General features: G+C 40.9%; 1 protein-coding gene across 2 annotated transcripts in view; it reads left to right on the top strand.

Annotated features, from left to right (window-relative positions):
• NOL4 (nucleolar protein 4) overlaps window positions 1-24,647 on the top strand; it is a 130,908-nt gene that overhangs the window by 45,362 nt on the left and 60,899 nt on the right. For both annotated transcript variants that reach the window (XM_060277846.2, XM_060277847.2), the window contains exons 4-5: window positions 1,266-1,378; window positions 5,432-5,564. In XM_060277846.2, coding sequence (XP_060133829.1) covers window positions 1,266-1,378; window positions 5,432-5,564 — 246 coding nt within the window. The remainder of the gene's footprint in view (window positions 1-1,265; window positions 1,379-5,431; window positions 5,565-24,647) is intronic.

The following is a 24,647-nucleotide window of genomic DNA, read 5'->3' as shown; positions in this document are numbered from 1 at the left end:
CAATGTTCCTGCTAAAAAGGTAATTTTACCTGAGGTAAACATTCTCCCCCCCTCTTCCTCTTTGTGTGTCCACTTTTGTGTGTCCAAGGAGGAGATAGTGGCATGAATAGTCACAATGTTTTGGATTTATAAACTCAAAATATTTATCTAAAAAGATGCCTTCTGTTAGGGTAACATGATGGAGCAGCTTAAAATACCAAAGATAATAGGGACTACAGGAATCTGAGATGCCAGCAAATGAAGATTGTATCACCCCTAATGTAAAGGCTCTCATGAATGTTGCTCTCATGAATGTGCTCTCATGAATGTTGATGCCCTCGGCAGGGTGACGATCAGACTAATGTAGTTTCTTACTCATTTTTATTTGCTGCTGTTCATTTAACAGGGGGATTGTTCCATTAATTGTTTATGTGACTTCATGGATTTTTGTGTGTGTGAAGCAACTTGTGGGGTGGTGGTGGTGTGTGTGTGGAATGTCCAGGAAGGCAAGTTAGAAATTATTTTAATAAACAAATAAATAAAGGTAAAAATGAGGGCTCATTTAAAGTACCAAGGAGCCCTATACTGAATGTATATTTTGAGACAAAGCACAATACCCCCTTTGTAGTCCTCTATATAAATAAATTATTATTATTATTATTATTATTATTATTATTATGCACACACAAACCTATACATAGTACTAATGCCATTAGAATTCCAACTAAAGTAAATATTTTAGAGTAATGAGGCGATTCCTCCTCAGGAGAAATTTTGAGGGAAGCCCAAAGAAATTTGATAAATGAGTAAATTTTCTCAGAAGCCTTTTCTCGTCCTTGAATGACACAGGAAGCATTCCTTGCCCCTATCCATTCCATCCAGTCTTTCCCCTTGCTGGACTTATTCGCTAGCACAGTTAGAATGCTAGTTAAATCAGGCTATTCTATTATTCTGGCACATAATATGGTGACCTTGCAGATGCTAAAGATATCTGGATTGACTTGTAACTGGATGAAATAATGCCTGAAAACCTTGTGCTTTGAGTGTCATCATGGAAGAAAGGGGGAATATGAATATAATAAGTAAATGCTAAAATCCACCAAAACATTGTCACATAGGACTTTTGCAGAAGACCCAGTTCACACATCATGGCAGCTGTAAAGCAGGGTTCCTTGATGAAACACACCCAGAGTAGAAAGTACTATATACCATTTATTTGTAATTATTTTGTTTATAGAAAACTCCATAACCATAAAAGCATACATAATCTATGTTTATTCTTACAGATAATGGGAAGCCCCCAACTTTGGTTACCAGCATGATTGATTACAACATGCCAATCACAATGGCCTACATGAAGCACATGAAGCTACAGTTATTAAATTCTCAGCAAGATGAGGTAAATATCTAAGACTAATTCACAGTAACAGTAGTGGTGGACTACGCTCATCTACGGTTACCTTATTACATTAGCAATTTGTTTAGTCTACTATTAAGAGTAATTTTTAAAGCTACAACTTCATTTGCTGTAATGACACAGGAGGAATGGAAAACATTCACTTAATCATAGGTTTGAAATCATACCTTGCTATTTATAGTTTATGATTCTACATAGAGTATGTGACATATTCAATCTTGAGAGCTGATCATATGGGGTTTTCTATGGTTTTGTCTCCCCATGTTCAAATAATGAGAGAGAAGGGGAAAGGTAGTTGGGAAGGACATTCTTCTGGATTGTTCACTCCCTTCTTGGGCTTGACTTGATCTGCTTTTTCTTAACAATACTCAAGTATGGAAGAGCTATTTTGATGGCTCATGTTAATGTTTATTCTTCAAATATTTTAGATGGCATATATTCAAGAGTTCAATTTCAAGGCAGAAGTGGGAGGTCAGGAAGGCAATTGTGGCCCTTTAGGACTCTCCATCTGATCCTTGGGATTCTCATCATGTCATCTGAACATGGGGCTTAGCTGTCTCCAGACAAACCATGACCTCTAGCCAAGATTTGTACAACTTTGGCATTTCTGGGAGAGCTAAACCACAAGCCCACGTTCAGATGACCAACTAGCCATACCATGACTTAACTCAACCCAGTGCAGCAGCAGAACGAGAATAGATACAAAGCAGCTGTGACCTCCTCGCCAAGCATACATATTTGTTCATTCATCTAAGTCATGGTTTGGCTTAATATTATATGTATAGTGAAACTGTAAAAGCTATTGCTGGAGGCAGTACTGAAGCCTGGGAAGGGTATGAGAGAGCATGTGCATTTAGGAGTTATTATCAACCAAGTCCATCAGAAATTTCTGTAGATGTCTTAAGAACTAGCATGCTTAGGTCTTGAACCTAGTTTGTTCAGTTCACATGGTTTGTTAGTGTGTATGTTAGTGTGCATGTGTTTAAATGATCCCTGCCAAATAAAGCACTTTAGCGCAGCTTCAAAAGTGAGCCGCTACTTAAATTTACAGCAAAACCCTTGAGTCTGGCCTTATGCAAGTGGGATTTCAGAATATGCTTAAAGCTAAGCATGCTTAATAGCTTTTCTGAGTAGGGGTTTTCTGAGTGGGATAAGCAGAAGACATTTAACGAAGAGTTGATCTGGTTATCTGGGAGAATTAAAGGAAAACTGATTTAGTATTTTTGCCTTTTCTCTGATTTACATTAAACCATCTGACAATTTAGTAGAATAATTAGATGGATAGGGTCACTTGCAGCTTGGACAGGGTCTCAAAGGTCATGTAAGATATTTGCAGTTATTAAGATCATATTGAATTATGTAATGTTTTCTGTTCGGTTTCATGTTTGCAAGCTAGTTGATGAAAGGCTTAAGCTGAAATCCTGTACCTGCTTACCTAAGAATAAGTCCCATTGAACTTAGTAAGACCAGTTTCAGTGTAGATGTGTCTAGTATTGTGCTACATGTGATAGAAAGGCAAAGTAGACTGGCATCTTCTACCATAATCCCACCACCATTCCTTCTATTTAATATGTTCAGGCTTTGAGTGCCATTGCTTATGTAGTTAAAATGGCACCTTTCACAGACAACAGGGAGGTATCAGCAGCTTCCCAGGATGTGGGAGAAGTGCAGAAGTAAACAAAAATATCTGAAGTAAAAACTTGAATGGGGAGATCTCAAGAATAGCTACAAAATACTGATGGTCAGAAACCTAGGTGGATTGATCCACACTGACTTTGCACTGTCTTGGTCCCCACTCCTCTCCATCCTGGAATGCACCAGCAACTCAGCCAGAGGGAGGTCAGGTGAGCAGCACAGGGCCAACCATACTGGCTAACCCTGCTCTATTTCCTTCCCTTCCTACCAGTAGCAGACAATGTGATGCCCTCCAGGTGCTGGACTCTAGGTCTCATTTAGCACCCTGTTGGCGACCCCTAGGGCAGACCACTGTGGAGGAGTGCTGACTAACTGGACCAGTAAACAGGAACTGAATAATAATAACAAGACTCCATACTGCTACTGTTAGCTGCAGGTCCTATTTATCAAGTCTACTGGCTTTGCTCCTGCATCCTATCATCATGGAACACATTTAACAACTGAATACTGCTGGTGGAAGAGGGGAATTTCAGAAAAATGTGACTCTGAGTAGAATACAGTTGACTGGACATCAGTAGCCAGTAGCTGTTTTATGTAAGAGCTTCTGACCTTACTCACTGTCTAGCAGGAGCAATCTATGCGAAGAGAAAAAAAGTCAACTCTTTAATTAAAGAGTTTTTATTTAAAGGTTTGAAGGGGCCTCTGGTAAATTTTGCTCTGGTAGGTTGCCTCCAATATTAGTGGATCTCCAGATATGGGCTTACCTGAAAACAGCTACAAGCCGCTTCCCTCTGTGAGTATAGTAGTGGCCGATGTAGGTGTCTTTTTCCATGGATGGAGTGATTGGGGGTGGAGCATGGCCACACCATTTTGTGACCCTTTCTCCTTTTTTTGCTCTTTAGATGTGGCAGCCATTACACCAGCCCCCAAAATAGTCATTTTGTGTCATGCCATGCCCCAATAGCAGCCATTCCCCCCTCCCAAATGTGCACAATGGCCCAGAAGGCCTTTGTGCGTACAGAGCCTATTAACAGCTCAGTGTAAATTAGGCTAATCTTTAGGCATTTTGTCCCCTTTGCCAGGTTGCAAACATATGTAATGGTGTAAAATACTGCTACTGATGAATGAGTTGGGCTTGATTCAGAAAGGACATACTTAAAATGAATAAATTTGTCTTGGTTCAAATTGGACTCAAAATTGTACCTTTGAATTGGGGGGCTCTGGGTTTGGCATGCTCCCAATAGTGTTATTGGAGATTGACAAGGTCTTCAGACCCTGGAGGAATATAACAAGGACTGCAGGCCTCCACAAGCTCCTGATGAGTCCCAATCCACTACCTTCCTTTCTTCCCCACCCACCACAATTTACTTGGTAGATGCAACAAAGGTATACTCTTGTGACCTTGATTGCAGGAATAGCATTGTTGGCTCCATGATCCCTGGAGTAACACCTTCCTGGGGTGTCTGGGTCCCTAGTAAGGAGTCATTCGCTTAAAGAAACTTTGGCCTCCAGGAATCTTGTTGAACATGTTTTTGGACACCAGTTTTCTTGTGCCCAGAACATTTCCCCGTGCTGCTGCAGAGCCTAATAAAGGCAGCGGCAGCAGCAACCCTTCTCCTCACTGTTGATACTGCCACAAAATAGGTTTCAGTGGGAAAGGGAAGAGGACTGCAGCAATGGACAGGGCTGGTGCCAGGAGCCAAGCCTTTACTAATTATGAGCAGAGCCCAACTTTTTTAGAAGTTTAAGCTCAGCTCATAATTAGCTTGGAAGTTCTTAACAAGGGAAATCTGGACTCCAAACTTTGCCGTTATGAATTTGGGGTGGGATAAGCATCTTGATAACCACATTAATTTTGGAAAAAACGTATTTCACATGGGGAAGCAGAATTCCTCTTGGAATCTCTCATAAACTGAAAAAGTGCAACATGTCATTACGCAGTGCAAAGAGAGTTGTTCAGTACAGAGACACTAAACCTTTACACTGTCGTGTTTCATATTATGAAATGGGGGGGAGCTGTGGTGAGGGTACCTCAGCTATCTGGAACTGTTCTATTTTGATAATCAGTGATTATCAATCATAGTATCTCAGTTACTTATAGAAATTCTGCTTCTCTTCACTCAAATTCCCATGCCCTTCTCTGCAGTAGCTGTAATCCTGAGTCTATTTACACTCATCAATTGGATTTAAGCACATGTAACTGGGCACAACAGTCAGTTAATTACTTTTGTATAGATCTTTTAGTTAAATAACAAAGAATCAAAGCATTTTAGGTTGTCAGTTCTAGGCTGAACAAAACCAAGTAATTGCTTGGTAAACCCTAATCTATATGAACACTGTGCCCGAAAATTATCTTGACATTTGTTAATATGCTTGTAATACAGAATTTTATATTTTCAGGATGAAAGCTCTATAGAAAGTGATGAATTTGATCTGAGTGACTCCACCAGGATGTCTGCTGTGAACTCTGACCTCAGTTCAAATCTTGAAGAAAGAATTCAAAGTCCGCAGAATCTCCAGGGCCAGCAAGATGGTAAGCTTACTTTTCGGCAAATAAAGCTCAGTTTTGTTGATCAGTTCCTTTTTTCTTTTGTTCATTGTCAATGATGTGGGGTATAGGGTAGTAAACAAAGCCATTTCTGCTACTTATTCATTATGATGCTTCTGATCTGTGCACATTTATTGTGTCTGTAGACAACTTTAAGTACTGTTTTGTGTCTAAATGATTTACATGGCTCACTTTTGTGCCACTTCCCAAAGATGCAAAAATATTCAGCCTTATATATAACATATGTTATGAAGAGACAATGGCATCTCCAAATGTGCACGCCTTTAGTTTCTTTCATAAAAGTAAACTGCCATTTATTTTTATGGGGAAATATGAAGTACTCACATGGAGACATTGCAGTACATGGAGGCAAAACAACCATACATAGAGGCACTAAATGTACATCAAGGAATCTGTGGTTTTCCAGATGTTGTTGAACTATAACACCTGTCAGCCCCAACTAGCATGGCCAATGATCAGGGGTGATGGGAGTGATGGTCCAACAAAATAATGAGGGCCACAGATTCCCATGAGTCTTCAAGGTTACTGAAAAATATACATCTCCCTTCTAAACACTAGCAAAAATTTTTAAAAAGCAGGACTTCATGAAAAAAAGCTTGTAGTAGCAGAGAAGTCAAACAGAGGACTTTCAGTCTTGCTTCTGACATAGAGTCTGCTTTAGTAGTGATGGTATCCACAATATACTTTATTAGTCTTTTTCGTGTAAAATTGAGGTTGGCATGGAGTGGATTAGGGTTCATTTTAAGTAAATGGAAGCAATTGTGGTTCCAAGTCTGTGATCTAAGGGAGATGAGTGTCCAATTGGAGGCAAGATCTTGTCCCCCCAGTACTAAAATATAGCAGTCCAGCGCCTGACTGCCATGCTGCTCTCGACTACATCTATTACCCTTTTGAACTTTATTTATCCTGCATCCTAGCAACATCCCCTATCAGAGATAGGCCAAGACCTGAGAACTACTGTATATGAATGAATGGGAAACTAGTATATGTGTGCCCCCTTCACCTGTAACACTGAATGTGTATGGAGGGAAACAAGTGAGGTCATTTGTGTTTCAGCTTCTCGGTAATGCAAAGAAAGCCCTACATGCAAACTGTTTTATGAATGTAGCATCCATGCAGAAATTCAGCTGAATACATGAAGGTTGGGAAGGATAACAGCATGTGCCACCCCACTCCCCAACTCAATGCACTTAATGCAGTGCATGGGAATGGCTATTATAAATGCAAGGATGCAGTGAAACCTTGTAATAAAGCCTAAGACTACTTCTCTAAGTATGAAGGTTTAAATTCTTTGCTGTTGTACAGAGAATAGCGTAACACAATTTGTTAAGACCAGTGTACAGATGCACTCCACTAAAATACTTCCTTCCATTTCCTAGTGTTCATTTAAAGCTGCCATCATTTTTTTTCAGTGTCATAGCTCTGTCAGTGCACCCTTCTATACTTCTGCCCCTCTAGGTGGCAGGCACACAATATGCCCACTTCAAGAATCTACTTAAATCTTTGACTATTCTCCCTTGTGGCTTCCTATCCTGCCCTAAACTAATTCATTCTGATAGAATTCTCTGTCACTTACTCACAAGCTGCATTCCAGCCTAGCAGCTGGGGCTCTGTTTCTCTTTTCTACCTTGGGGGAATTCCAGCTCACAATATTAGTGTGTTAGAGCCACTAGGGCTACCTGGAAGTAAAAGCTAAAAGCAGGTTCAGTAAAATTCCTTGTCTGAAAACAAAGTTCATTACTGTATTGTTTTTAAATGGAAAACAATTTAAATGGAAACAATTTAAATGGAAAACAATAGACTTGCCATGTAAGGGTTTTTTTTAAACAAAACAAAACAAAACACCTGTGCTTTGCGAGGACAATTCCCTATTCAAGGGTTCATTGCTGAAAATATAAGACTTTCTGAGAGGGTTAAGATTAAGAAGTGGGACCTAGCTGTGCTTGCAAGAATAAAAATTGTGCATCTCTTCCTAGTGATGTAGAGAGATTGTTTTTTGTTGACTCACCTGGTCTATGGCCTACTTCTGACTACTTGCTATGGCAGGCACAGCTTCTTAACTCCTCGGAACCCACAAAAGAGGTTGGGATGATTCTTAAATTCAGGGGATGGACAAAGGGCAGTAGCCCTGAGAATAACTAGAAGTAGAAAATTCAGTCAGAGGTTCCTATTGTTATCTGAATTTCAAAGAAAGCCATAAAATTGAAAAGTGATCATACTGGATTCCAGACCTTTCAGGAGAAATCCTAATGATATCAAAGTCACCAGTAGCATGAGACTGTGATGCACCTATGATTAGAACAGAATGGTAACATGAATCGCTCATTATAAAGAATCACTACTACCCCAAATCTAAACATACCTGTGTGCATGAAAATGCTATTACATGTATGAAAGCGTGTTTAAGGCTGGGTATATGCAGTTCCTAGATACCTAGTTTTAGGAAGTAATCCATTTGTAATAAACTAATGTGCCATATGAATTGTGATATAACAGTTTGATCAGCACAAAGCACCATTCTTACACAGCTTTGGGGGTTCTTATGCATCAGATAAAAACTCTTCTCCATTGAAATGAAGAAAACCTTCTCAAAACCTGAGATCTGCACAAGTGTTCTATACAAATTAGGTACATTTCAGATTTCCTATTATCTGCTGCAGTTGTATTTGTGACTGGTGGCGCTGTGGTTAAACCACTGAGCCTAGGGCTTGCTGATCAGAAGGTCGGCGGTTCGAATCCCTGTGACGGGGTGAGCTCCCGTTGCTTGGTCCCAGCTCCTGCCAACCTAGCAGTTCGAAAGCACATCAACATGCAAGTAGATAAATAGGAACCGCTACAGTGGGAAGGTAAACGGCGTTTCCATGTGCTGCTCTGGTTTGCCAGAAGCGGCTTTGTCATGCTGGCCACATGACCTGGAAGCTATACGCCGGCTCCCTCGGCCAATAATGCGAGATGAGCGCACAACCCCAGAGTCGGTCACGACTGGACCTAATGGTCAGGGGTCCCTTTACCTTTACCTTTAAGTAGTGCATGCACTAAAAATTGAACATGGGGGGAGGAATCTACCTAAATAACATGTCTTATGGTGACAACAAACTATGTTGTATGTCAGAATTTAAGATAGTTACTTAGGCTTTCTGCTGCTTCTGTTGCATTAAAATTTGCGGACCAGACAATCAAGTTTATGAAGTGCCTTGGCTAAAGTAAGCTGGCAGAATAATGTAGAGAACCTCCCTGCTTCTATTGTGCAGCACCAGCTCTGAAAATAAAAATACATTCTCTGCCTCCATGATTGTCAGTATGCCACCTTTCACAAGCACTGAATTCTTTTGTCCACAAAGAAAAAGAAATTGAACATTTACATCTGCATGTTTCAGAATAAGCCTTAGGGCTGAACTGAAAATTAATTGAAGTGTTATCTTTTTCATAGCAACATCACAAAAGTTTCTTCATACTGGGAGTAAATAATATCACTGTGTCGAAGAAAATTAATGCCTTTGTCACCTGTGAATAATTTAAGTGAAGCTGGCATATATCATTACTTCACTGACTTAAATTATATTCAGTTTCTTCAAAGAAATGAGTAGCGTCCATTGAGCTTTCTGAGGTGCAGTGTGAGTTTCACAAATTAATATCAACTGTAAAAGAAAACACTAAATAACTATCACCTACCAACACATTTGTAGCACATGTTGCAGACACTTTAACTATTTCTTTGTGGCTAATATAAGTGACAGTGGAATGATTGTTCAGCTGAAGACAGATAAAGTATTACTGATAAAGCAATAGATATTGAAGTCATCGGATAACCTGCAACATTTCTAGCTGGTGACAAAACACTAAGGATTGTCTGTAAGGAAGAGTGAATTGCTCTTTGAATCAGGTCAGTTGCCATAGCAGGAATAGATGCTTGTCCTTAGAGATAAGTAGGACTCCTGAGATGCAGTTTGCTATCCTCTGGCTTATAGTATATAGAAATTTCACTCCAACCTCAACAGAAAAGCTTATAGTATAAAGGAGATCTGCTGATACTTCCTTTCTTTTGAGGTTCCCAAATTCTTACACTGTGCTCACACATGTTCCTTCTTACATTTCTTCCCTTTTTACTTTTATGTCATTATTTCAAATTATTATTTAGTGAATTTAAATCCTGCCCTTTCTTCTGAAAGAGCCAAGGGTTGCATTCCCCAGCTCTTCCAAGTTTGCAAGGATGGTACTTTCAAGGCCAATAATAAGTAAGTTACAAACAAGTACTTTGACCTTAGCTGCCAAGTATCCCGTTTTTCGCGGGAAACCCCCGGATTTTAATCCGTTTCCTGCTGTTCTCCCGAATAGAGAAAAATCCCGGAAATCCCCCGGATTTCCTACCTGCCAGGGAGCCTCCATTTTGGGTGCCGCTCTTCCCATGTGTGGGCACTGGAAATTGGGCAGAGCGGCACCGAAAGTCGCTTCTACGCATGTCCGGCGGCCGTCACCAAGATGGCCATCGAGCATGCATAGAAGCGACTTTCGGTGCCGCTCTGCCCAATTTCCAGTGCCCACACATGGGAAGAGCGGCCCCGGAAGTTGCTTCTACGCAACTTCCAGTGCCGCGCCACTGCTGATCCTGCATTTTTCAGCGGGAGACTTGGCAGGTATGACTTTGACTGCCACTTGAAACGGCAAGTTGAAGTTCCTATTCACAAGAAAAATGTCCCTTGCAATCTCTAAACATAAAGTATAAGAAGCATTGCTTGGATGTTTTCACCTCTTTAACAAAGTACTGACTTCCCTAGAACAAAATCAGAAGTGGATCCCTCATCAGGGATACTGCATAAGCAGACTGGTAGAGTCAACCAAACAGGCAGCACCAGTTCGTTCTAGTATATCCTGGAACATATCCTAAGAGAAACAGACAGCAGAGTCAGATACTCTGGATAGGGATTTAATTCAGCCTGCGCCTAGCCTGTGGTGGGAAGTGAATTGCCAAAATGGGTATTGTGATAGATGGCATTATGTGACACCGCTCAGATATTCAGTTATCATGTTAATTTCAAACATTTTCATTTGTCTACACATTATCTTGCCTAGATCTGGAAATTTCTGTTCCTGGGCAGGCTTTGGTGCCCTTACTGTTACAGCTCCCTAGTTGCTAGTCTCTTATATTCTGCTCAGAGGTTATACAGCCAAGTGTACATAGCCTTGGGGCTCAGGGAACCTGCCCATTCACTCTCCATACAATCAGTATATGTGGGGGGGAATCAGATAGATAGAAATGCATGTGTCAAGATCCTAGTAGCTAATGAGTTTGGGACAAAAACTGAAGAGACCTGAGATCAAAGGTCTAGTTGATCATGAAGCTTGCGGACAGACCACTGAGAATTCACTTTCAGTCTAGCCTGCCCCACAGAGATTTTGTGATGCTGCAGTTGGCATGGAGAGCACTGCCCTTCCCTGCTGAGCTTCTTGAAGAAATGGCGGTGTTAAAGTACAATAAAATAAATAAATGTAGGGTAATTTTTAAGATGATCTTCTTGATATACCAATACCTAGATTGGCTGCTGCTCCAAGCAGTTTGAAAAGTCATTAAAAAAAATAAAACATACACAGAAAAAGCTAATAATCATACACTTTCTAAATGCACATGCTTGTTGATCCCTTTTCCAATTGGTTTGGGGAGTTTTTGGTGGGGAGGAGGGAGGTATGCTTGTTTATGTTTTCCTTTCCTCTGTAATTTGCTTTCAGTAAATGAAAATATTATTAGACATGAATTATGTATTTAGCAAATGCAATGCTGAGTTGTGACTGGTCCACCGTGATGAGGGAACAATCACATTTTCCACACAGCTATCCCAGATGCACAACTGTCACTTTCTATTACTCCTGCCCTGAACAATTGAATGTGGCTTATCATGACAATAATTGCTTCAAAATTGTTTGTCATGTTTGACTTGTTAGCAACAATCTACCAACGGTTGGTTACAATCAACTTCTTCGTTATTACTGCATAATTACATAAGTGAATATTTTAACCAACAATACCCCAGAATGTAAACAACAAAGAAATATTTTTGACACTTCAGTGCAATCACTTTCCTCTTTTTACATTGTTGTTGTTGTTGTTGTTTAGTCATTTAGTCGTGTCCGACTCTTCGTGACCCCTTGGACCAGAGCATGCCAGGGACTCCAGTATTCCACTGCCTCCCGCAGTTTGGTCAAACTCATGTTGGTAGCTTCAAGAACACTGTCCAACCATCTCGTCCTCTGCCGTGCCCTTCTCCTTGTGCCCTCAATCTTTCCTAACATCAGGGTCTTTTTCAGGGAGTCTTATCTTCTCATGAGGTGGCCAAAGTATTGGAGCCTCAGCTTCACGATCTGTCCTTCCAGTGAGCACTCAGGGCTGATTTACTTCAGAATGGATAGGTTTTATCTTCTTGCAGTCCATGGGACTCTGAAGAGTCTCCGCCAGCACCATAATTAAAAAACATCAATTCTTCAGCAATCAGCCTTCATTATGGTCATGCTCTCACTTCCATACATCACTACTGGGAAAACTATAGCTTTAACTATACGGACCTTTGTTGGCAAGGTGATGTCTCTGCTTTTTAAGATGCTGTCTAGGTTTGTCGTTGCTTTTCTCCCAAGAAGCAGGAGTCTTTTAATTTCGTGACTGCTGTCACCATCTGCAGTGATCATGGAACCCAAGAAAGTAAAATCTCTCACTGCCTCCATTTCTTCCCCTTCTATTTTCCAGGAGGTGATGGGACCAGTGGCCATGATCTTGGTTTTTTTGATGTTGAGCTTCAGACCATATTTTGCGCTCTCCTCTTTCACCCTCATTAAAAGGTTCTTTATTCCTCCTCTCTCTCTGCCATCAAGGTTGTGTCATCAGCATATCTGAGGTTGTTGATATTTCTTCCGGCAATCTTAATTTCGGCTTGGGATTCATCCAGTCCAGCCTTTCGTATGATGAATTCTGCATATAAGTTAAATAAGCAGGGAGACAATATACAGCCTTGTCGTACTCCTTTCCCAATTTTGAACCAATCAGATATTCCATATCCAGTTCTGTAGCTTCTTGCCCCACATAGAGATTTCTCAGGAGACAGATGAGGTGATCAGGCACTCCCATTTCTTTAAGAACTTGCCATAGTCACAATCAAATGCTTTTGCGTAGTCAATGAAGCAGAAGTAGATGTTTTTCTGGAACTCTCTAGCTTTCTCCATAAACCAGCACAAGTTTGCGATTTGGTCTCTGGTTCCTCAGCTTGCACTTCTGGGAGTTCTCGGTCCACATGCTGCTTAAGCCTGCCTTGTAGAATTTTAAGCATAACCTTGCTAGTGTGTGAAATGAGTGCAATTGTGCGGTAGTTGGAGCATTCTTTGGCACTGCCTTTCTTTTGGATTGGGATGTAGACTGATCTTCTCCAATCCTCTGGCTACTGCTGAGTTTTCCAAGCTTCCTGGCATATTGAGTGTAGCACCTTAACAGCATCATCTTTTAAAATTTTAAATAAATTTTAAATAGCTGGAATATCATCACTTCCACTGCCCTTGTTAGCCAGGCTTAAATGAGTGACTTTATCCCTATGTCCAGACCTAATAGTAAAGGAAAAGGTAAAGGGACCCCTGACTATTAGGTTGCGGCGCTCATCTCGCGTTATTGGCCGAGGGAGCCGGCGTACAGCTTCCAGGTCATGTGGCCAGCATGACAAAGTTGCTTGTGGCGAACCAGAGCAGCACACGGAAACACTGTTTACCTTCCTGCTGTAGTGGTACCTATTTATCTACTTGTACTTTGACGTGCTTTCGAACTGCTAGGTTGGCAGGAGCTGGGACCGAGCAATGGGAGCTCACCCCGTCACGGGGATTCGAACCTCCGACCTTCTGATCAGCAAGCCCTAGGCTCTGTGGTTTAACCCACAGTGCCACCTGTGTCCCTAATATTGTGTAATACACAATAGTGTGTATTACTAAAGCTAGAAAATTGCAGCAAAAAGAAGGATTTGTGTTCATACTCTCATCAATTTCATTCACTGCAGATCCAGAACCAGCAGTTGGTGAGCCAAGGGCTCCAGGAGCTTGGAAGGCTCCTTCACTAGTCTAACTCCTTTTGTGGCTGCAACCTGTTAAACACATGCAGACACAGAGGGCTGAAGACTGGGGAGGGGAGAAATTTAAGGCAATGGAATTACCTAATATTTAGAGACCCTCTACCTTTGAAGAAAAAATAGCAGGCAGTCACAGTGATCCACCACCACCAAGCCAAAAAACTTGTCACAATTCTCTGCTGAATATAGTATATATATATATATATATATATATATATATAGAGAGAGAGAGAGAGAGAGAGAGAGAGAGAGAGAGAGAGAGAGAGAGAGAGAATATAGTATAGTATAATAAAATGATGTTGGTGGGTGAGGATCCCAGCTCCTTTGATGACCACACAATTGTTCTGGTACCAGAGATACTCTGTAACATATTCAAGCAAGACCCCAGCCCCCAGTCTCCAATGCAACACAGAAGACAATTGCTAGGGCTGGTTAGATGTCCTCATGCCACCCCATTCTGTCCATCTCAGATAGATGAGAAATCTACTTGTCAGAGCATTTCGGCTTTGAAACCCCAACGACCTCAGTGGGTGGACTGGTGGTAGAAAGCAAAAAAGATATCACATACTGTTGTATAATATTAATATTAATAGTACAGATAACAACAATACATATATAAGAGAACTACAATACAGTGGTACCCCACAAGACGAATGCCTCATGCAACGAAAAACTCTCAAGATGAAAGCGTTTTGCGTTGCGCGAGGCGACTCGCAAGACAAAGTTTCCTATGACCGCGCTTCGCAAGACAAATAGGAACGCATTAACTAAATGGGTAGACCGTAAACCAGGAAAATGGTAAACCATGCTTGACAAGATGAATTTTTTGCTATACAAAGCAAATTGCAGAACGAATTATTTTCAACTTGCAAGGTACCACTGTATCTTGTAATCAATTTTAGGCACTTATCAACATCTGTTTTCATGAAAATTGGGGAATAACCTATACATTTAAATGACAGCATTTTTTTAAAAAAAATGTTAAAAAGTAGGAACTTTTCACATAGATATTTACCAAGCAAGACCTAAATATTTACAAGTAACCAAAATAGATTTCAAATTACCTAATCATACCACAACTTTTTAACACCCCTCAAATCAGGATTTTTAAAGATGGAAAATTCAACACGCCATAGCTGCCAAGTTATCCCTTTTTAAAGGGATTTTCCCTTATGCTGAATAGGCTTCCTCGCGAGAAAAGCGAAAACTTGGCAGCTATGCAACACGCCCTAATGCAGGAGCCCTAAGCTGTTTAATGCAAACAAGGACGCTACAGGGAAAACAAAAAGCTTCAGCAGCTTTAAAAACAAAACAATGCAAATGGCACTGAAGGATCATAAATGTTTGCTAAAATGAGTATTTTGTGAAGAACTTGCTGGACTCTTGAATGTGCTACTTTTGAGGTGAACATTGAAATTAGAGGATATTCTGCATAATGCTACAGGAATGTCAGGAGGTAATAAGCTGTGATCTCACTGGCTATCCATGAAACATCTAAATGTACATCTTGCTGATGCAATATTTTCACGGTATAAAAAATATATCAGCTGTGGTGTCTTTTATCTTGCATGGAACAGCTTGTACAAACTTGCCTGTGTTCTACAGAGGAGTTCACTGATGTTGTGCACATGTTCCTGCAGGGACCTTTCCTGGTGCTTAGTGTCTCCCATCCCTTTCTCCCTTCCCCTGCTGAAATTAAGCTTGAAAGAAGTGCTCTATTTTAGCCAATAGAATATGTTGTGATGTGTATTTCATTGTGGTGTGTGTGTTCATGATAGTTCCTCTGGTTTGCAAATGAGAACATCATCGGAGGTCTCATACCTAGGATGAAATCATGTTTGCCTCCACAGAAAAGAGCAACAGAACACTGAAATCAAGGGTGTGATTGACATGGGTGCAAGAATCTCCTTCATGGAGAACCACACACAACATTCAGGGACACTAGCCACCCTCTTCAGAACTGACTCAAAGTCACCTACTGAAAGTGACTGGCAGTAGAATCTACAAAATGCAATAGCAAGTAGTTTAGATAGCTTTTTAGAAATAGATAACCCATCTATAATCATGACATAGATTTTTAAAAACAAATTATGACATCAAAATGGATCTAGTAAATAGTTCAGTGCTACATTCCAAAGAATTTTCTGTCTTGACTATGGATTCTATAACAGGAATGCTGGTGCAGCTTTATCTACCACACTGGAGACAATGCTATAATAGCATTATTAGAAACGACAGGTCATTTTTTATATATATAAAAAATTGAACTCTCTTGTGTTATATTTCCACTGTGCAAACTTGAAGGGTATGACCCAAACTGACAGGCTGCATGTTGACCACTGATCTATGCAATCCACAATCATTACATTTCAAATCTGTCTAAATTGAAAGTGAGAAAATAAGTTGACTGCACTTGTCTTGAGTAGGAAGAGGCTTCTGTAGGTTGTTTCCATGGAGCTATCTGCTTCTTGTTTTCATCTCTGTATGAAGGACTGTTACTCACCTGCCATTTTCTACCGTAGAAACCCAGGGAAAAACAAACAAATGCACAGCATTCAGAACAGATGTGAGGCATGTGCATTTTGAAAGCTCCGAGGGATAGTTGTGTTTAATGATATCACAGGGAAATAGGTATACTTTACTTTTCTCAGATATACTAATGTTTATATAAAATTATGGAACAGGACAATCACTTGCAAAACAACTGGGAAACATGACCCCTGATCCACCTACCAGCCCAGCCAGTTCTTGCTAATGTCAGCTTGGGCAGTTGCTTGGAGAATCAAAGCCTAAAGCCTTTCACCCCTCATCCCAGACAGCTTGATTTAATTCTCCACTCCAGAAGGCTGAAAAATTGAGGGTATCATTTCACCAAATATTCTCCATTAGTCTATGTGGGAGCAGAAATTCTTCAATTGGGGAAGCGCAGCACAACAACAATGACACAGCTTCTTTCCTTTAGCAGCCTGACCACCATTTTGCACCCCTCACAATGCCCAAGGCCTTGCATTATTAAGAGGCATTGTGTATTAGAGGCAGAGACTATTCAAATAATAGCCCCCCCCCCAAAAAAATTGTCCTCCATTTCAGGAAGGGGCAAAAAAAATATTCGCACTCCAGAAAAATCTCTTTTGAGAAATTTTGGGTTAGTTCTGAATTCTCATTTTGGTAATGTTCTAGACCAGGCATCCCCAAACTGCGGCCCTCCAGATGTTTTGGCCAACAGCTCCCATGATCCCTAGCTAACAGGACCAGTGGTTGGGGAAGATGGGAATTTTAGTCCAAAACATCTGGAGAGCCAAAGTTTGGGGGTGCCTGTTCTAGACATTTGGTTCTTAGGAAATGACTTCGTGACTACTAATGATAGTGTAAAGCTATTTCAAAAGAGATACATCATTGTGAGTAATTATTGAAATGATCTTTCGATATGATATTTCTGAATGAGTTCCTCCTTTTCTTTGTAAACTTAGCAGCCTTTCCTACATAAAATAGTAAAAAGATAGAAATCAACATTTATATTAATAGCCACTAGAGGTCTGCTGATTTCAAAACTTAGGCAATGTGAATTTATTTCTGCAAAGTGAACTCTGTCTAAAGTATTTTCATACATATCCCCCCCCCGCATTACTCATAATCAGAGCTGTTAACAAGGATTTGTGTTTTCTTGATAAGTTGACTAATTTAAGGTGTAGACTTTTGTTTCAACTTTTGCTTCTCTGTGAATTGGAACGTATGGGTGCTTTCCCTTTCTCACACTGATGTTTGTGGCAATGCTTATATTCCATCACTAGGTGCCATTATAATGCTATTTGATTTGGTTCAAAATTTGCCTCCTCAAACACAAGCCCTGTGCAGACATTATGATGAATGTGTGTGTAGCCGGGGGTGGAAGAGATAGCACAGACTGTTTCTGCTTAAGACATTCACACATACAGTTTAATGTCTGCCTACAACCTACATGTGTACAAGTATACAACCATAGGACTCTTTTCAAACAGACACACCATTCTGTGTTTTCAAAATTCCTGATCATGTGGATATAACCCTGTTTGCAAAGAAGTGTATGAGAGATAATTCTGAAGGCTGGGTACTCCAGCTTGCATTTTCAGGACTTGTAAAGTTCATTTCTTCTTTGAGACAGCTTTTACATGCCCCTGAAGTGTTCCTGAAGTTATTATACCAGCATCTCTACTTTTTTGCAAATGTTAGAATGAACCTGTAAAGAGATCTGACAGGCTGCTACAATAGGCACACTTCATAGGCTAGATACACTAGATACACTTTGTGCTTGTGCTTTATGTGCACATAAAAGGTAGCGGTAAAAGACCCGTGACAGTTAAGTCCAGTCACGAACAACTCTGGGGTTGCGGCGCTCATCTCGTTTTACTGGCCGAGGGAGCCAGTGTTTGTCCACAGACAGTTTTTCTGGGTCATGTGGCCAGCATGACTAAGCCGCTTCTGGCAAACCAGAGCAGTGCACAGAAACACTGTTTACCTTCCCGCTGCAGCGGTACCTATTCATCTACTTGCAGTTTGACGTGCTTTCGAACTGCTAGCTTGGCAGGAGCTGGGACTGAACAACAGGAGCTCACCCCATCGCGGGGATTCGAACCGCCAACCTTCCGATCGGCAAGCCCTAGGCTCAGTGGTTTACACCACAGCGCCACCCGCGTCCCCTTATGTGCATATACCTGCAGCAAAAAATTAATGCCCAGTGTAATTATCTACATTTCCTTGATTTGTAGGTTTTGAGGCAGCCCTCACTCTTATATAATTGAGAAACACAGGGAGAGGAAGGGAGAGGGAGATAGAGAAGGGGGGTGTCAGCTCTATCATTAGACAAAATGAGGTGACCACCATAGGTGGCAGGTGCTAAGGGGCAGCTGTGGCAGTATTCTGACTGTTCCTCCTATGTCCATTTCCTCCTACAGTCGTACATTACCGTAGTTGCCAAACGCCTTGGAAGTGAGTGTTCCAGTTTTCGAACGATTTTTTGAAACTGAACGTCCAGTGCGGCTTCTGTGGCTTCCGATTGGCTGCAGGACACTCCTGCAGCTAATCAGAAGCCATGCCTTGGTTTTCAAATGGTTTTCAAATGGTTCCAGGAGTCAAATGGATATGCCTTATATGTTATGGTAAAGGGTCAGTAAGGAATCTAAACAACAACAACTGTCAGCCCAGAAACATTCTATACCTGTAAAGGGGCACCATTATGTCCTTAGTCCCAAATGTCTTCCATTTGCCTCAGGGTCAACAAATGGAGCATAAATACAATGCCCTCCTGTAAACTCAAGAAGAAAGCCAATGGTCCTGGATTAGGGCTATAAAAGAAGTGACAATTTATCACACTTTGCTGTAATACTGAGTATTGGCCATAGCCTATTAACATAATTTCATTTAAAACATTTCCCCACCACTATGATAGCCTAATAACATGTTTGTAGAACTATTCCAACTTGATTGAGTACCCCACATTATATTGCTCCTATTATGCTAAAGGATGGCAAGGTTAAGACGGTATGATTACTGTCCTCCAGGACGTTAATGAAGAGAGGGAATATTTCCACTCAAGAGCCAATTTCAGAGAGTGATATATTACCTAAATGTATTTTCATGTAGATTCTTGAGAACACCAGCTATTACACTATTATATACTTTTACTATACCATTAAATAGCAATTTTCATGTAAAGTTTTGGACAAGTTTGATGTAAAACTTTGGATAATTGATATCATATTTTCTGTAAATCAAAATTGCACTAATTTCCTCACTTTTAGTTCCGCTTGAGGTGCCATTCAGCTTTCATATAACAATTTTCTATATCTGAAGCAAAGGCTAGAAAGAACACATCCACTGATGTTACTTTATAAAACATAGTGAAAGTGAGCTATATCCAGATAGATGTAGCTACGTCTTTTTCTATTATATTTGTGAAAACAGCACCACACCTGACTTCTATAATTTCAACTATTCATTGCTTTCAACTTACTTTATAAAACCCATAGCAGAATACCTGGCTGAAGGATTCAGCTTAATGCAGAACTGACCCTGGCTAGTAGTCCATCTTTGCCCATGATTTTTTTGCCCCGTGAGGGGATAATGCTACAAAAATAAAAACGTTCTTGCTGTTCACTCACATGGCCTGTAGCAACCCCGGGGACTCTTAGGATTGGCTCTTAAAGAGTCTGTACACATTTTCCTTCTACTGTATAGATATTATACTGAAGTAAAAATTCAAAGGAGTTGAGGGCATACTGTGTTGTTGTTCAGTTGTAAGCAGAAGTGGGCAGCCTGTGTTTTTCCACATTATGTTGTTCTCCAGCTCCCATCAGTTCTAGCCAACATGGCCAGTGGTCAGGAATGATTTTCATACAGTTTTTTTAAAAAACTGCCAACTCATACTGTCTTTCATTATTCCAGTATTACTATTGCCTCAAATCCTTATTTTAATATACTTACACTCAAGGACAGGTGATTGGCAGGTGCATTTGCTAAATTCTGCTTATTATGCCTTCTAACACCACACATTATTATTATTTTTACATAGCCAGGTGTTCAGAAACCTGCTGTGTTATTCCAAGGCCTGCACTTTTTCCTCACTTAAATTTTTCACCATCTTTCTTCCCATTTTCCTGTTCACTCAGTGGGAAAGTCTCTGAAGTATTCTCATGCTGGCTAGGCAATTTACTGCAAAGTTTCAGATAGGATACAAAATTGAAGCTCTCAGCAAATGTTTCCTCCTGTTCCAGGTAGCTACATTCTGAGGATTTGCTGAGCTAGGATTAATAGTTGCCTCCATCTTGCCAATATTCTTTCTGGGTATTTAATCATTTGTAAAAACAAAAGCAACTTTTGGATTTATATTAATTATACAGTATCGTATCGGGACAAATAATCTAATCCAATGGATAGTGTTAGTTAGGAGATTCACTCAAGTGATTTGATTCACTCAAGTGATTTCATCTTCTCTCAAGTTGAATAAAACCATCTATTTCCCCCAGCTATCTACAGTCAAGCTTGAAATGTCAAGCATTAGACAAATAGGGAAACCAAATGCAGGCTCTGGCATCTTTCTCAGGACTTTAAGTCTCTCTCTTTTCAGCTCTCTGTCATAAATTTTTCACCCCACACTATCAAGGAAGAGTTATTTTTGTTTGAATTGTCCCTGGCCTTTCCAAGCTGCTTATAAATGCAGCATTTGCATTAGAGACAGCCCTGTGGCATGGGATACCAGTAACAGAGGGACCCCAGTTTTCCAACTGCTCTGTCACAAGTTGCTGCATATAAACTAATTTGCTAATGGAGAATGGACTTTCACTGACAGCATTTCTGAAGTCCTTAACTGATCCACAACACATGGCCAGTAAACACAGCAGTAATACAATCTTCTGTTCATCAGTCATATATACAAACATATTGGCCACAGAAAACTAGCACCACTTCCTGGCAAATATTTATCAATGGATTCTTTGAGGGATAACTGCAGCCTCATTTTAAGGGGGAGATATGCAAATGAAAAATGCTATTTTCTTTGCACTTGTTTTCTGCCCAGCTTTTAATTTTACATTATCTTTCTTGAACACTAAATAATACATTCCACTATGAATTTGTTTTAGTGGACAATAGAAAGTAAAGTTACAGCTCAATCCTAAGCATGTATCCATCCTCAAAATACAGGTATAGTATTGCACAGTCACCACTGTAATTTTCAGTGGGATTTACTCACCCAATGGTCCGTCCAATGCATTTTGCTGCCTGAGGTAAATGATAAGATGTCCACCCCGTCCCCCACCCCACTCCAGTTGCAGAGCTGGCTAAATCATGAGTTGAACCTCACTTCAACAGTAGTAACAGGGTAGCAACCTCCACTGCATCTGAAGCAGCAGGCTAGTTTAAGGTGACCAGGATAGTTTGCAAAGTCTACCTAGGTCTGTCCTGCAAGCAGAGAGGCCACAGAAATTGCAGGCAATTTCCACCTGGCCTGGAATGGGGCCTTGACTCACTCCATCCACAAAAAGGTGAGGCTGCTAAGGAGACCAGATACCACCTTGCTGTGAGTCCTGGAGGACCTGCTCTCTGCCTTCCATCTGAAAGACAAATCAGAAACAGAGAAGTGAGTGGTCAGATATATAGAGTACAGCTTGATTACACAGGCAATCTGATAGGAAAAAGACATGCTATGAATTGATTTGGGTTTTTTAAAGGATTATTTCATTCCCTTTTTGTGAGAGGAAGGTGGAGAGATGTAGGTCAGCCTTGTTTGGGGGTAAATGAAGTAATAGTAACAAGAAATGCAAGGGAGTGGGTGGATTTCATTATTTTTACTTTCTTTTCCTTTGTATTTTCAGGACATCCAAACTTAATACTTAGACAGTGGAGACAGGTGGTGGGAGGGGAGGGGGAGGAGGAATATTCTGTTTAAAATGTTAGCGTTTGTCCTGAACCCATGAAATATAATAAAAAATTTCCTTCCAGTAGCACCTTAGAGACCAACTAAGTTTGCCATTGGTATGAGCTTTCGTGTGCATGCACACTTCTTCAGATACCACGACTACGTCAGACCAACACGGCTACCTACCTGTAACCATGAAATATAAATCAATATTTTGTTAGCCACCTTGAATATGGTATTTCAGAACAGTGGGGTAAAATATAGTACATCAAATAAACTAATAAATGGCCCTGTGTCTTTCCCTGTGCTGACAAGGGGGCTCGGCAATCTTGATGGGATTTGTTATCTGGAGCAGAATAATTCTTACCTGTTCCATAAGCTTTCTTTTTTTAAAAAAATAAATAAATTTTATTAATTTTTAGAAAAAGAAAACACATACAAAGTATACAACATAAACTCTGTCCCTTCATTTTCCCTCCACCCACAAGCCCACCTCTGCCACCAGTGAGACCCATGGGTATTGGGGAACAAAGGGGTCCATTTTAAGCTGGGTTTGACCTCCCCCCTCCTTCCTCCCCCCTCATCCCCACCCTGCCACTGAGAGGACAAAGGCGGAGGATCTCTGGGGATTGGCTTATCCCCCAGCTATTTCTTCACTGTACTGGAAAAAAGAAAAACAAGGAAAAAAGGAAGGAAAAAAAAGCAAAAATATAAAAAGGGGGGAAAAAAGGAAAGAAAAAAAAAGGAAAAAGGAAAAATATTAATGGCTTCCACGACTCTCCTCCTCCTGGATTTCCCAACCTCTTTACATAGTTATGGCGGGCTTTCTAATCCAATTCAGAATCTTATTCTTATAATATTAACACAATCCTCCTCCTTCTTCATGCTGTCCCCCTCTGAGCCCCCCCCCCTGCCACTGGGGTAGCCCGAGGAGTCCAGCAGTCAAAAGGTTCCATTTTTGTGTCTGGGTTTCCCTCCACCCTTCCCTCTCCCCTCAAGGCACCCCCTGCCACTGGGTACGAAGAGTAAGAAGGGGGAGACAGGCAGTTTTCCACCCAAACACCTCCTAATCACCAAAATTATTCAAAAACAAACTCTAAGCATATTTCCTCAGCCATTCTTTTTACTCCCTCCAGAAAGCTCTTAACCTTAAACTATAAAAATCTCTCCTTCCCCCCCTCCCAATGTCCCTCCTCCCAATTGGATCAGCATATCCTTTAACAGGCCAAGATTCCGACACCGTTGTTCATAAACCAAAAAAAGTACCTTAAACTAAAATTTTTACCCCACACCAATTCTTTCCCACATCCACTTCCAGACCTCTGCTCCTCCCTCTTTCTGCCTTTCCCTCCCTTCACTAACACCATTCAACATTTCAGTCTCTCTAGGATTTTCACTTCCATCAATCTTCTCTTCACTTTGCTTCTCCTTGTCGGCCTCATCTCTTTGTTCTGATCTTTGTTTTTCATCATCCAACACATATTTTTTATAGTCTGAATCAGTCTCCAAATTGTCCTCAAATTGTTGCTCCTCACACACAATCTCATAATCAAAATTGTCCTCTAAATCTTGCTCTTGCACCTCATTCTCCTTTTCTGTTGGATTGAAGCATTGCCTTTCCTTGTAGATATCTTCCCATGTTTGTAGATAGCCCAGCACAGCCTCCTGGAAAGCTCGAGAGAATTTTGTTTTCATAGTTCACTTGACCACAGGCAGACCAGAGATAAGGGCAGAAGGGTACTGGAAAATTCCTCTCTACCACGTTGTCGGCTCCATCTTGGCTGTTCTTATCCTTTGTCTTTAACCTCATCAGATTTCAAATTTACAGTCCACTTAAATCCTTTTAAAACCTTTTGAATCAATTTTTCCAATTCACAGAAATAAAAGCGTCTTTCTTAGTCCTTTAACAATTTGACAGCTTTTGACAGCTGTCAAAGCGTCCTCCCCCTTGTTGCTGCTGAACCTCAAGGGGCAACGACACCGGGGGCTGGGGAGGTTTGGAAAAGCCTTTCTTTCTCTCGGGTCCGCAATCTTGAAAGAAGTTTTCCCTTTTCGGCTTGGGAATATTTAATGCGCCTCCCGATTGTCCATTTGGAAGAGATCGGCTTCCGTTACTTTAGAATCTCTTCCTATCTTCAAATTTAAAATTTTTAAGATCCGAATGGAGATTTGACTTACTTTGAAGAAGTCTTTTATTTCCTTGGAAGAATCCGCCGCTTGCAGGCTGAGGACTTCACTTCAAGGAGGTAAGATGAAACCCAAAAATGGCTCCCGCGACTCCACTCCGCTGGCTCTCGATTGCTCTACTGAGCTCTCGGGCAGCAGAGGATTCGCGTCCGGAGCAAACAGCTGCGCACTATGTCACCGGGACTCTCTACCCGGTGTTTTTTCGGGGAGTCCGCTCGCTCTGCGGACTTCCCCCCCCCTCCACGAAGCCAGGGACTTCGGAGCACGAAGTCCCTGCGTCCAACTTCACCAGCGCGACGAATCGGAAGCCTCTGTTCCATAAGCTTTCTACAGACCTTGTTGTGCAGCATTATATCAAAATTAACTGACCTCATGGTC

The sequence above is a fragment of the Zootoca vivipara genome, chromosome 8, assembly GCF_965207765.1.
Source record: "Zootoca vivipara chromosome 8, rZooViv2.hap1.1, whole genome shotgun sequence".
In the NCBI taxonomy this organism is placed as follows: Eukaryota; Metazoa; Chordata; class Lepidosauria; order Squamata; family Lacertidae; genus Zootoca; species Zootoca vivipara.
Note: the sequence above shows the minus strand (reverse complement) of the source record. Positions and strands in the feature narration are given on the sequence as shown.